The 12,696-nt window shown below is 50.0% G+C and overlaps 1 protein-coding gene across 2 annotated transcripts in view; it reads right to left on the bottom strand.

Moving 5' to 3' along the window:
* The window catches only part of KAT2B (lysine acetyltransferase 2B), a 104,969-nt gene extending 94,993 nt beyond the window's left edge, over positions 1–9,976 (bottom strand). For both annotated transcript variants that reach the window (XM_081235818.1, XM_081235819.1), the window contains exon 1: positions 9,580–9,976. In XM_081235818.1, coding sequence (XP_081091944.1) covers positions 9,580–9,876 — 297 coding nt within the window. In that variant the 5' untranslated portion in view covers positions 9,877–9,976. The remainder of the gene's footprint in view (positions 1–9,579) is intronic.
* Between the last annotated feature and the right edge of the window lie 2,720 nt (positions 9,977–12,696).

The raw sequence follows: 12,696 nt of genomic DNA, 5'->3' as shown, positions 1-12,696 counted from the left end.
TCACTCAGAGGAGGATTAAAAGGGGGTTTGATTCCTTCTTGCTCTGTCTTGAGCAGAAGTCCAGGCCATCAGACAAGTACCGCGTGTCATCAGGTCCCCATGAGCTGAGTACCCGGAGCTGCTGTTCCAGTCCCAGCTCAGGGCTGCCCGGCTGCTGACCACATGGCTGTGGGCAAGTTACGAAACCTCCCTGGGCCCCAGTTTCCTCGTCTTTAAAACAAAACTTCCTCTCCTCCAACCTCACAAAGCCTGTGAATATGACCCACTTAGTCAACAAATATGGATTGAACACCCACTATGTACATGGTCCATGGACCTGGGATATGGAATGAACCAAAGTCCTTGCTTCAGGGAACTTCCACTGTCGTAAGGGAAACAGACAAGAAACTATACATGATTTGCAAGTATTGACAAATGCAATAAAGGAAAGCAAACCAAGGTAAAATTATGGAGTGATGGGGTACTGCTACTTTGGCTGCGGGGGTGGGGGAGAGTGGTCAGGAGGCATCTCTGAGAAGCTGGCATTTGAGAACAGACCAGAATGAGTTTTAACAACAAGCCAGAGAAAAAAAGTGTGCGATGCAGGGGGTACCAGCATGCCAATTAGAAGCCCGAGATGAAAGCAATTCATCATTATAAAGGATTTGATTCTATTTCGATGATAACTAGGTGATGAGTTGTCCTAAGGGGTTTGGGCAGGAGCTATCTGAGTAGCAATCTTCCAGAGCAGCCCACAGAAATAAATGTTACACGAATAACTACACGGTATAGGTGTAACACCTCCGTGTACGTGCACACACAAGTAAAAAAGATGAAACTCCCATTGTGTTAACTATATCAATTACAGAAGAGATTACTTTATGGCCCATATGATCCCATTATATAGTAAGCTCATCTTAAATATTTAATACAAGTTTTCAAGGATGAGCTGTTATGGAAAAACTGTAGGCTGTATAGTAATCTGTGTCCCTCACTGCCACTCCTAGGGAGAAGGTGGCCCTTAGTGGCCTCAGCACACAGTTCTGGAGATGGTGTGGGGATAAACCGGAAGAAACATTCTCTGTCCTGCATCTCCATCCCCTGGGCCAATAACAGAGGTGTCAGCACCCACTGGAGCTTTCTGGACCTGTCTCCAGCCAGCCTTCTAGGAGCCCCGCCACTACACCCAACACGTATGACTCTGCGTGGTTTACAGGACACAGTGTATAACTCCAGTCAACTTCCAGAACCAAGGAAGGGTAACAGCAGGACTTAGCATATTTACCAGTAAGGGCTCACCAACGCAGACTCCACGGGAGAAGGAAGGACGCAGGCTGGGCATTCCGCAGCTGTGACATCACAGCCCCCAACATTCTGCCTCTCCTTTCCAATCCTTCTCTATGTCTGCTCGGCCAGTACGCCTCCTGGATTTCCCGTCCACCTTCCTGCCCTCGTGGGTTCTTCCCAGCACACCCGGAGATCAAATTCCCATCTTTTCTTTCGAAAGCCTAATTAAAATTCATCTTAGGAAGCTGTCCACATCCAATGACTTCCATTCTGGAAATGGTTAGCAATTTTTAACTTGTCTTTTAGCTTAAACACATGTGTCTTGACAAACTAGGGCTATAGGAAACAACGCACACGCAGCGCACAGACGCCACGTGGAGTGACAGAAGTCAGAGGCAAAGGAGCCCAAACCGTGCGATGCCACTGATGTGAAGTTTCTGAGAGGCAAAGCTGATCTCTGGCAATAAACATCAGAATAAGGGTTACCAGAGGTGGGGAGGGGGCACAAGGGGGCCCCTGAGGTGCTGGAAACACTCTACAGGTGCTTTATCTGGATGGCAGTTGCACAGACGCATGCATATGTAAAAATTCATCCCCCAAATCCTCGTGCATAGTGATGATTTGAGCACTTTACTGTCTGCATAATAAAAGTGTTTTTTTTAAATGACTCCTGGGCTTCCCTGGTGGTGCAGTGGTTGAGAGTCCACCTGCCGATGCAGGGGACACGGGTACGTGCCCCGGTCTGGGAAGATCCCACATGCCGCGGAGCAACTAAGCCCGTGAGCCATGGCCACTGAGCCTGCGCATCCGGAGCCTGTGCTCCTCAATGGGAGAGGCCACAACAGTGAGAGGCCCGCGTACCGCAAAAAAAAAAAAAAAAAAAAAAATGACTCCTCTGGATTGTGCTGAAATACTACTGTGTGTGCAGTCTTATACAGAGCTATCTGGGGACTTCTAAATACCCAGGACGGGCAATTCCTGACCTCTCGGGCACATCTGGCACCTTCAACGGCCCGAGTAGATATCTGTTTCATCTTTCAGCAGGGAACTCTCTTGGGCCAGCCCAGTGACCATTCTTGATTGTCAGCTTTAAAACCATCAAGGGCATGCATCTGTCTACCCGGGGCCGGTCATAAAGAACACATTTTGTTTGCCTTATGGCCTGCAGTTTCAATGAACTAGAAAAGCCTTTGAACATACCTCTCAATAGGAGTACAATCAACATCAAATGAGGGCAGGAGAATGCCTGCCACAAGTGAAGTCCCCTCTGTAAACCATGTGGAAGGACAGCATCCTCTCCACCCCATGAGAACGCCTGGGAAGAGAATGCAGAGGGCACGTTGGAAAGAGAGCCTCTGTGGGCAGCTTCCCCCTGAGCCACCCCTGCAGCTGGATGAAGCTGCTGAACCTCTTTGGGTCCCGGTTCCCTGCTAGTGAAATGACCTTCCCTGCCTTTCTCTTACCCCAGGTGAAGTGGCAAAACACTAACGACAAAACTGCTGATACCAATGGAAAGTTTTTAAAAATTAAAGAGACATCTGTGGAATGCCTGTGTTCTAAGAACCGTCACATATGCTAGATGATTTCATCTTCACGGTAAATTGATGAGGTGGCACCTCGCCTCCCACTTCACCAATGAGGAAACTGAAAGATAGGCAGTTAAGAAACTGCCCGGGGGTACCCGCCGGTGGTGGGGTGGGAGGAGTGATCCTCCAGGTTTTCTCCAGGTCGCCAGGTGGTCAGCACGCCTGCAGTTCTACCACAGGTGCTGTAGCAGATTTGAACACTCGAATCGAATCAGATTAGGAGTAGGAAACCATCCAGAGCCAGAAGCCGTCGACAACCGTTCCTAAATGGCTATCTTCCTCTCATGGAGAAACAAACGAACTCCATCGGAAGCCACTGAGCCTTGGAAATCCAAGTTTTATTGGCACTGTGCTGAGTATCCAGGTCTTTCAGCTGAGAAGCAGATGTTCTGACTGTTCCAAGGTACCTGGCGTGAAACTGTATATTTTACTCTTTTACCCTCAACGTTCCCTATGATGGGTCAGACCTGTGGATTTACAGAATTAAATGGACACAGAACTAAATCCTGCCTATGGGGACAGGTAACTAGGCTTAGATCTACTGAATGGTAAAAACAAACAAACAAAACCCCACGAGCACTGTGTCACAAAATGCTATACGCAAGCACGAGCTTCCTAAAACAAAACAGTCCTCAGCAGATTTTGTACTGTTTTGCCCTATAAACTACTTTTTTTCAGTTACAGAAAACTGCAAACTGCAATCCAAAGGCTTTGCAGGCTTGCATTTCCATCTTCCCTGAAAGTTTAGGAGGAAACATAATTCAATTTGGTCATCTTTCTCACTTTCTGCATGGTGCCTGCCAAATGAAACATTTTGCTTGTGTGCCTGGCTCCATGATACTACCTTTTAGAGAAGTTACCACACGTGAAATAATCATCTGCATTAGATTTATGTGGCTAGAGACTGAGTTTTTAAAAACATTTAATCTACCCCCCCTCCTGTGTCGTGCTTTGCCGTAACAATACTGATGATCTAAGAGTCTCCAGAAAGATACTCTCAATTGGGTTTCTGTTTGCAAACCAACAATCAACTGATATAAAATATCACCTTAAAAAGTTGCCCACGGTGGGGGGAACTGGTGGGGGGGAACCACCAGACCTTTGCGGAGTTAAAGGGGTGGGGGGAATGGTAGAGTTATAAAACTGGACTGTGGTAATGCACGCACAATTGTACACATTTACTCAAGAGCATCTGACTGCACACTTACGGTTACTGAGTTTTACGATCTATAAATTATACCACAATAAAGCTGTTTAAAAATATGCCCAGGATTCACAAAGTGAGATTTTTCAGGTTCTGAGTGTTATTCAAATTAACATGAAAAGCATTCGTTTCTCCTCCACTGCAAATGTATTTATGGTATTTGGGGGCAATACGATTTTCTTCCAAGGCAGAGTTTCTCAACTTCAGCACTACTGTCATGGGGGCCAGATCATTCTTTGTGTCGGCGGGGCTGTCCTGGGCGGTCCTGTGCATCCGGGGATGTTTAGCAGCATCCCTGGCCTCTGTTCACTAGCCGCCAGCAGCGCTCCCTCACCCCAAAATGTGTCCAGACCTTGCCAAGTATCCCCTGGGCGGGGAAACAGCTCCTGGGTAAGAGCCACTGCTCTAGACACTGAACATTGGAAAAGAAACTTGCTCTCGGGAGGAGTGACTGACAAATACAAACACAGGCGTTCAGGACTCCCCCTAACGTGAAGGCTGGGTCTAGTGCCCCATTCGTAGCTCCCTGGCCAACGTAGGAAGCTTTTCCTCTTATGGTGGTGCCTCTGCCTGTGCTCGCTGCATATTCTACAGCCAGTATCACTTCTAGATTATAAAACATTATTTTTTAAGTGAAGACTAATTTTCGAGTCCTGTGCCTATGTCAGTCTCTAAGTAAGGCACTCAGCCCAGAATCAAAGCAAAGTTCTCCGTAACTGCTTTGCAGCCCCTGACTGGGACACTGAGTACAGCAGCAGGCAATTTCTTTTCTTTTCTTTTCTTTTAATTCTTATTGGAGTGTAGTGAATTTACAATGTTGTGCTAGTTTCCTGCTGTAAGCAAAGTGAATCAGTTATACATAGACACATATCCACTCTTCTTTAGATTCTTTTCCCATGTAGGTCATTATAGAGTATTGAGTAGAGTTCCCTGTGCTATACAGTAGGTCCTTATTAGTTACCTGTTTTATATATAGTAGTGTGTACATGTCAATCCCAATCTCCCAATTTATCCCTCCCCCCCTTTCCCCCCTGGTAACTATAAGTTTGTTTTCTACATCTGTAACTCCATTTCTGTTTTAGCACCTGGCAATTTCATTTTGCCAGCATGAACCCAACACATTTAGGTTCCAGGAACTCTGGAGAAACTTCCACCTTTGAACTTCAAGATTGAAGTCATGGTCTCCATCTTAGAGATGAAGCAATCCAGGCTCAGAGGAAAACTAAGTGACTTGTGCCCAAGACCATAAAGTGGCAGAGCTGGGATAGGAGACTAAGCCCCATGTTCTTTCTTGACTCCCAAGTTTACAAGGTATCCCCTACTCTGAGCTGCTGAGAAAACGTAGGGTGGACTAGACACCTGCAGGATGCCTCATACACAGGAGCCCATTTGAAATCCTCACTGTTAGGCTGTGAGGTGAGGGTTATTATTCCTACTTTACAGACAAGGAAATGGAGGCTGAGGTAAAGTCCTTGTCCAAGGTCACACAGCTGGACCTGAAATGTGAACTCAGGTGGCTCTAGGCCACCACTTCCTCCAGACTCCCCTCATGTAAAAATGGCCTATTTCACTAGGAAGAGTCAGTCATTGGTTTTTGGTTTTTTACTACCTAAGTTACATTTTCATTCAAATAGATGTGGATTTCGGCTACTCATAATTTACTAGGGGCTCCTTTTATAACACTAAAAATCCAGTCCTATGCACATCCGTGAGAAAAAGTCCTCTCTGCCCAGTTGTCAAGAAGTGGTCAGGGGCTTCCCTGGTGGTGCAGTGGTTGAGAGTCCGCCTGCTGATGCAGGGGACGCGGGTTCATGCCCCGGTCCGGGAAGATCCCACATGCCGCAGAGTGGCTGGGCCCATGAGCCATGGCCACTGAGCCTGCGCGTCCGGAGCCTGTGCTCCACAACGGGAGAGGCCACAACAGTAAGAGGCCCGCGTACGGCAAAAAAAAAAAAAAAAAAAAAAAAAAAAAAGAAGTGGTCAGGCTAAAATTTCACTACTGCTCTTCTAACAGTTAATCATTTCCTCCGTTTTCTCTTCTCTCATTCATTCATCCAGTCAATAACCACATCACCTAGGATCTATTCAGAGTGACAAACACATATCAAATAATCACACAATTAAAAATCATGATGAAAGCACCAGTTAGGAAAAGTAAGTACAGAGGGGGTTCCGAAAATTTAGAATGGGAAGGCTGGCCAGGGTTGTAAAGGACACGCAAGGAATCTGAGATTTGCAGGAAGAGCTGGGAGTTCGTTTGAAAGTGAGGCAAGGGACTTTCCTGGCGGTCCAGTGGTTAAGACTCCATGCTTCCACTGCAGGGGGCACAGGTTCCATTCCTGGTTGGGGAACTAAGGTCCCACATGCCATGCAGTGCGGCCAAAAAGGAAAAAAAAAAAAAAGAAAAAAGAAAGTGAGGCGAGAGGAGCTTTTGGTCCTAGTAAACAGTGTGTGCAAAGGCCCTGAGGTAGAAAGGAACCATGCACGCTAGGCCCTGAAAGGGGGCCAGAGATAGCAGTGGCCAGGCCACACAGGGTCTTGTGGACCCCTCGTAAAGAGAAATTAAGGGTCCTAACTAAGTAGGGGCAGAGCATGGTCAGATTTACATTTTTAATGATCAGTCTGGCTGTGTCACACAAGCGACCTGTGCCAGGACACAGTTCAAAGAGCTCTACTCTGGATCCTGCAAAACAAGTTTGTTTGTTTCTTTTCCCGCCCCCCCCCCACCTTCTCTCTGGGCTGTGGTGCACCTCCCTGGCTGTGAGCTAGCTCCCTTCTTTCCCTGTTTCATTTGTGAAGTTTAAAGGACAGATCTTTTATCAGGTCTGGGACCTGTTTTCTTTCAGTAGCCCCCCCAGTAAAGTACTTCATCTCTTCCCAGAGCCCTCCCCACTCCCTAACCTCTCTATTCCCTCCAACTTGCTAAGTGGCCAGTCAGTGACAAAAGGTAGGAGCATCTGTCCTTTGGGGCATTCTTACATAGAGGGTAGAGACAAGCTGAGAAAGAAATACAGATTCTACTCTCTTGCACCTCCTCACACTCAATCAAGCACAGTTGGAAGAAAAAAAAAAAAAAGCAAATCTGAGATAATGTTAAGATTCCTGGATTCCCTCTTGGCCGTACACACCCGCCTCCACCAATCCAGTGGCCGCCGCCAATGGACTTTAGCTCCCGCTGGCCCAACTCCAAGCTTTCATAACTACTTTCAGTTTCTCCACTACAAGAAGCTTCAGCTGACCGCACCCTGCCCCGCTAAGAGTCCTTAGCAGCCACTGACACTTCTTCCAGGAAGCCCTTGCTACCCCACCCACGCTTCGTGCCTCCTGCCCGTGAATGCCCTGCTCTGAGTTCCAACAGCGCTCTAAGAAAGCAGGTTCTTCAAACTTCATTGTAATTGGTTCACCCAACACATGCATGCAAGTGCATGCACACACACGGTCAGTAGCTCCAGAAGGACAGATTCTGGGGGTCACTGTCCCAGCATCTAGCACAATGCCTGGCATCCGGTTGGGAACCCCTCTAAATACTTACTGAATGAATGAGCAAATAGAAGTGTACACATTCAGAGTCTCCCAGGGGCAGGAAGAGAGACCTTAAATGAGAGAGGTTTTCCCTTCCTATAGGTTTGGTTGTGAATGTGAACATGAAACACTGAAGTTACACATTTTAGAAAAGGCGCTACATTTCACTCACGGAACTTTGAAAGGATCAAAAATATCAAAGCAGGGCACACGTGCTCATGGTTTTAGACAGGACCAAGACTGCAGGAAAGTTTTCAGACGTTAAGGTGGTAGCAGGGAAAGAAGATGCTCGTGAAGGGAACCCAATAAAAAGCCGGAACAGAAACACAGAGCTGACACGGCCCCCACCTGAGCCCACCCTGGCTGCAAAATGCCACGTCAACCGAGTAACTGACCCCGTTCTTATCCCTGTACAGTTCTCCCTTCGGTCCACTACTCTCCCGGTCTTGTTCTCATTTGTCAAATGCCCTTCATAACCAATTCCTACCCCTTCACCTTTCTTAAAAGCACGCTCCCCACTGGATCATTTTTGCATTCTGTCTTCAGAAACGCCAACCATGTGGCATTACTGTCTCACAGTTTCACTTTCTTGGCTGAATTCAAATGGGATAATCTTATATTGTCCAGGTCTGAACTAGGGTCTTGCTACTTGGAGTGTGGTCGGTGGACTAACATCACATCACCTGAGAGTCTGTTAGAAATGCGGTCTCTCAGCCCTTATCCCAGACCTCCTGATGCAGAATCAGAATTTAAACAGCTCCCCAGAAGAGTCCTGTGCACGCGAAAGTTTGAGAAGGGCTAGGTCCTACGTTCACTCAACAAATATGTATTGAACCAGTGCAGGGTCTACAGTAGGTGTTCAACATACACAAGAGGATGTGAATGACGTGGAGAAAGGAAGTACAGATATTCCACTGAGGTTGAGAAGCTCCTGTAAATACTAAAAACAGCATCACCGGGGTGCGAGGTTCTAGCAGGATTAATAACCTTTACGCCCAAATTCAGACGTGGCCAACTGCATCTGGGTTGTGGGAATCTGGAATCTGGGAACTTGACCCTGTTTGCAGCAGGCGGGAGGAACACAGGGGAGGTGTGTGAGTGTGTGTGTGTCTCTTCCCCGCTTCAGCCACAGGCCGCAGGAGCTGACAAGGCCAAGTCCCCGCCCCCCTCAGCTGTCACCCTGTCAAAACAAAGCCGCTGCTGACAGCGCAGGGCCAGCCTGCCCGCGGCCTCGGGCAGTGCTCCCACCCCGGGAGCACGGCGCCCACATCTGGATCCGCAGCTAAGGGGCGACGGGGTGCCCGGAACTGGGGTGGAGAGGGGATGGCCAGAAACGCGCGTCCTCAAACTGAGCAGTAGCGCCCGCCGCGCTGGGCCGTCACCTTGCCAAATCCTGTTTACACCCCCGAGAGGCTGGGGCAGCGTTTCAACTAACCAAGTAAAAATACAGTAATGACTGGGCTGTCACCGCGCGCCGCAGCGCCTCCGCCCCCGGCCGAGGGCGCCCGGAGCTCCAGGACCCTAGCTTGGGGCTGCGCCGCCCAGCCCGCGCATTCTGCCCCTTCGAGCTCCCAAAGCGCCGGGAGTCCGGAATCCTATTCCAGCCTCACTCCTTCCACCCAGCTCCGCCCAGTGGGACTCGGGGAGAGGAGGGCGGAGAGGGGTCGCTCAGGTTCCCCAAAAGATGTTGCCTTGGCCCCGCTCCACTCCCTGGGAGGCGCCTCCGGCGAGCTCCTACAGAGCAACAAAGCCCCAGGGCAGCCCAGGAGCTCGGAGGCGGAGGCGACTCCTTCCAAGGCGGAGGAAGGAAAGGCTCTCGGTCGCGGCGATCCCTCCTTCCCACCCGACAGCACTCTGGTCCGAAAAGCAGCTAATTGGGCGCGGGCGACAGCAGCACTTCCGCGGTGCCGCGGCCCCGGGCGGGAGAAGGGGGCGGGAGGGGGAGGGGGTCCCGCGGGCCCGGCCGCGGCCCCTCGCGCGGGCCGGGCGCCGAGCGCGTACCTTGCAGGCGGAGTACACGCCGAGTTTCTCCAGTTTCTTAGCCCGCGGAGCGGAGCGCAGCTGTGCCTTCTTCACTGCGATTCGGGCCGAGCCGCCGCCTCCCGGCCCCTCGGCCGTGCCCGCCGCCGCCACCGCCGTCGCCGGTCCGCAGGCGCCCGAGCCCCCGGCGGCGGCGGCGGCGGCGCCAGGGGAGCCCTGCGGCGGCGCGGGCGGGGGCGCGGGGGGCGGTGGGGGCAGCGCCCCGAGCCCGGCCCCCGCCCCGCCGCCGCCCGGCCCGGCCCCGCCAGCCTCGGACATGCCGCTCCGGAGCACGGCAGGAGACGCCGAGTGTCAGGCGCCGCCGCCGCCGCCACCGCTGCCGCCGCCAGGGTCTCCCTCTCGGGCTCTGGTCGCCAGGAGCGCGAGACCCTCCCCCCGCGCCCTCCCGCCCCTGCGCCCACCCCCCTCCCCGCCCCCGCCCTCCCCCGCGCGCCACCCGCCCGGCTCGCTCCGGCCGCGGCCCGCGCGCTGACGGTGGCGGCGGCGGCGGCGGCAGCTGCTCCCCCAGGAGGGAGGGGACTAGCGGCTCCGCGGCCGCCGCCGCCACTGCACACGCCCTCCCCCGGCTCTCCTCCCCGGGGCCCCGCTCGGCACCCGGGCCGCCGACATGGTCCTGGGGTGCGGGCGGCGGGTGCCGGCCTCTCTGTATGGTTGGGGGCCAGCCCCCCGCCCCCAGCCCCCGGCTCTTTCCCGCTGCCTGCCGGGCGTGCGCCCCCCACCCCGCGCCTGGCACCCTGCGCTCGCCCGCCAGGGGGCGAGGCCAAGCCCGGGGGAAGGGGGAGGGGGAGGGGGGGCAGGGGCCGGAGCCCAGGCACCTGCTGGCCGCCTGCGTCTCGGCAGCCCACCCCGCGCCCCGCAAGCTGACCCGGCGGAGGGAGGGGGCGCGGGAGGAGCGCGGGGGAGACTCCCATCATTTGTTCCTCCGCTCCATTCCACCCTCTCTCGGAACAGAGGCAACTTCCTCCACCCTAGCGGGAGCCAGAGAAAAAAAAAATATTTTTGTAAAGTACTCGTCCATGCTAATCCTTTTCTTTGTTGCCAATTCACCAAAATAAAGGCGTGATGTTTTCCATTTCTCTTTTTAGATACTTTTCCGTCCACCTTCTCTCTTTTAGTTGAGAACGCTTTCATCCTATAATCAATTTCTGGATTGCATCTGCCAGAGGAAGGAAAAGACTGTTAATCGATATTTTCTGTAATTTTTGTTTGAAAGTGCTGGTTGTTAAAAGAACTGTCGTCCCAAAAGCAGGGTCACAATGAAAACTAAGCGCAGTGAGAAAAGTTTGCTAATAGGTCTCAGCTCTGCAGAGTGGGAGTATAACCTCACTACTTTCTTTTCTATAATGTTCCATAGTTTTCCATTTTGATATCACCAGCATGCATTATTAACCATGAAAAAAAATTAAGCAGCATCCAAAAGAATGTGTTGATTTTGGCCTCAAACTTAAAAAAAAAAAAAAAAAGAACAAAAAGGAAAAAACTCGACTCAGCGTTTTCAACTTTGTTGAAACTGTTGCCAACTGTCGTTTTCATTGTTGATGACAATGAAGGTGGTGTTTAGTAATTCGGAGACCACGTTTCAGTTTTTTTCATTTGAAATTGTGAACCTTTGGTTGGCCTCTCTAAAGCAGTTTTTGAAAAGCGCAGCACTGTATCTCAGGACCCTTCACAAGTGCCCTGCTTTTGTAATGTGAGTCACAATTTCTATATAATATGGGTCATAATGTGCGTATTATCAAATTCTTTACATACTGTAAAGCTCTTGCCCAGCTCCGGCCAGACCGCCTGCAGAAATGTGCTTTTCCCTGGAAATATTCCCCTTCCCATCCCGTTTTTTCCAGTTAATTTTCCTCTATCCTTTTTCTAGATTCTCTGTGTTCTTTTGACTTTTAATGCAAAGTGATATGTAAAAATAAACATTTTTTTAAAGTTTGTAGATCCAGACAGTGACATTAGACAGCACAAAAGGAAATAACCTCTCCCAACTTGAGTCCTATCTCAAGGTCTGAAATTGTAGACTCTCTGGTTCCACCAGGACAGTAACCTGGGGCTTCTTTACTTAGCTTGATGTGCTCCGCTTTACCACTGTTACTCGCTTCTGGCTCTACTGAGGTGTTTTGCAGATTTTTATGATTCTTGACTAAGCTGGATGGGAGTCTTAAAGACTGAGATCCCATGAACAAAGTCCAATATCATGATGTCAGCAGATATTGATAGGGGTTTAGGTTCCACAATGTAGGCATTTGTCAAACTGATGGCCCCCTTGAGATCTGTGCATTTCAGTGGATAAAAATATCCCTCATACATTAAAAATTTTTTTAATATTAAAGTCTAGTTGGTGGTGCTTCTGCTGAAAGTTTAGGGGTGCAGTGTCGTGATATATGCAGTATGCTTTAAGAAGCATTTAAAAAAAAGATGGAGTGGGATAGGGAGGGTGGGAGGGAGGGAGATGCAAGAGGGAATAGATATGGGGACATATGTATATGTATAACTGATTCACTTTGTTATAAAGCAGAAACTAACACACCATTGTCAAACAATTATACTCCAATAAAGATGTTAAAAAAAAAAGATGGATTGATGCATCTGTGAATGTGCTAATAGGCAGATGAACAGATAGATACAAGATAAAGCAAGTAGAGTGAAATGTTAAGAGTTGAATCTAGGTAGTAGGTATATGGGTGTTCACTGTGTGGTTTTTAAAATCTTCTATGTTTGAAATTTTCATCATAAAATGTTGGGGGGGGGACCCCAGCCTCAATATTAACTCACCCATCACCCCTTCCTCCCAAGCTGTCCCCAGAATTCAGGAGGCAGGCTATTTCCAGGATGTTCTGAAGCAGAAGAAAACAACCTCATTTCAACCGGCCCTGAAAACCATCACTGTCTGAATGGTGAATGGCTTGTGACATCGACCGAACATTATTTTTCATTATTTCCCTGCTCAGAGCACCCAGATGACATACTGCCTTAGGCTGAAGGCCCACAGTTTCAAGGCCTTATTCAAAGTGTGTTATGAGCAGCAGGCAAGGACAGTTCAAGGGCAAAGGATTCAGGAGGCTTGCTGCTTCTGCATAA

This window comes from Mesoplodon bidens, assembly GCF_964165515.1.
Source record: "Mesoplodon bidens genome assembly, chromosome: 5".
Classification (NCBI taxonomy): Eukaryota; Metazoa; Chordata; class Mammalia; order Artiodactyla; family Ziphiidae; genus Mesoplodon; species Mesoplodon bidens.
Note: the sequence above shows the minus strand (reverse complement) of the source record. Positions and strands in the feature narration are given on the sequence as shown.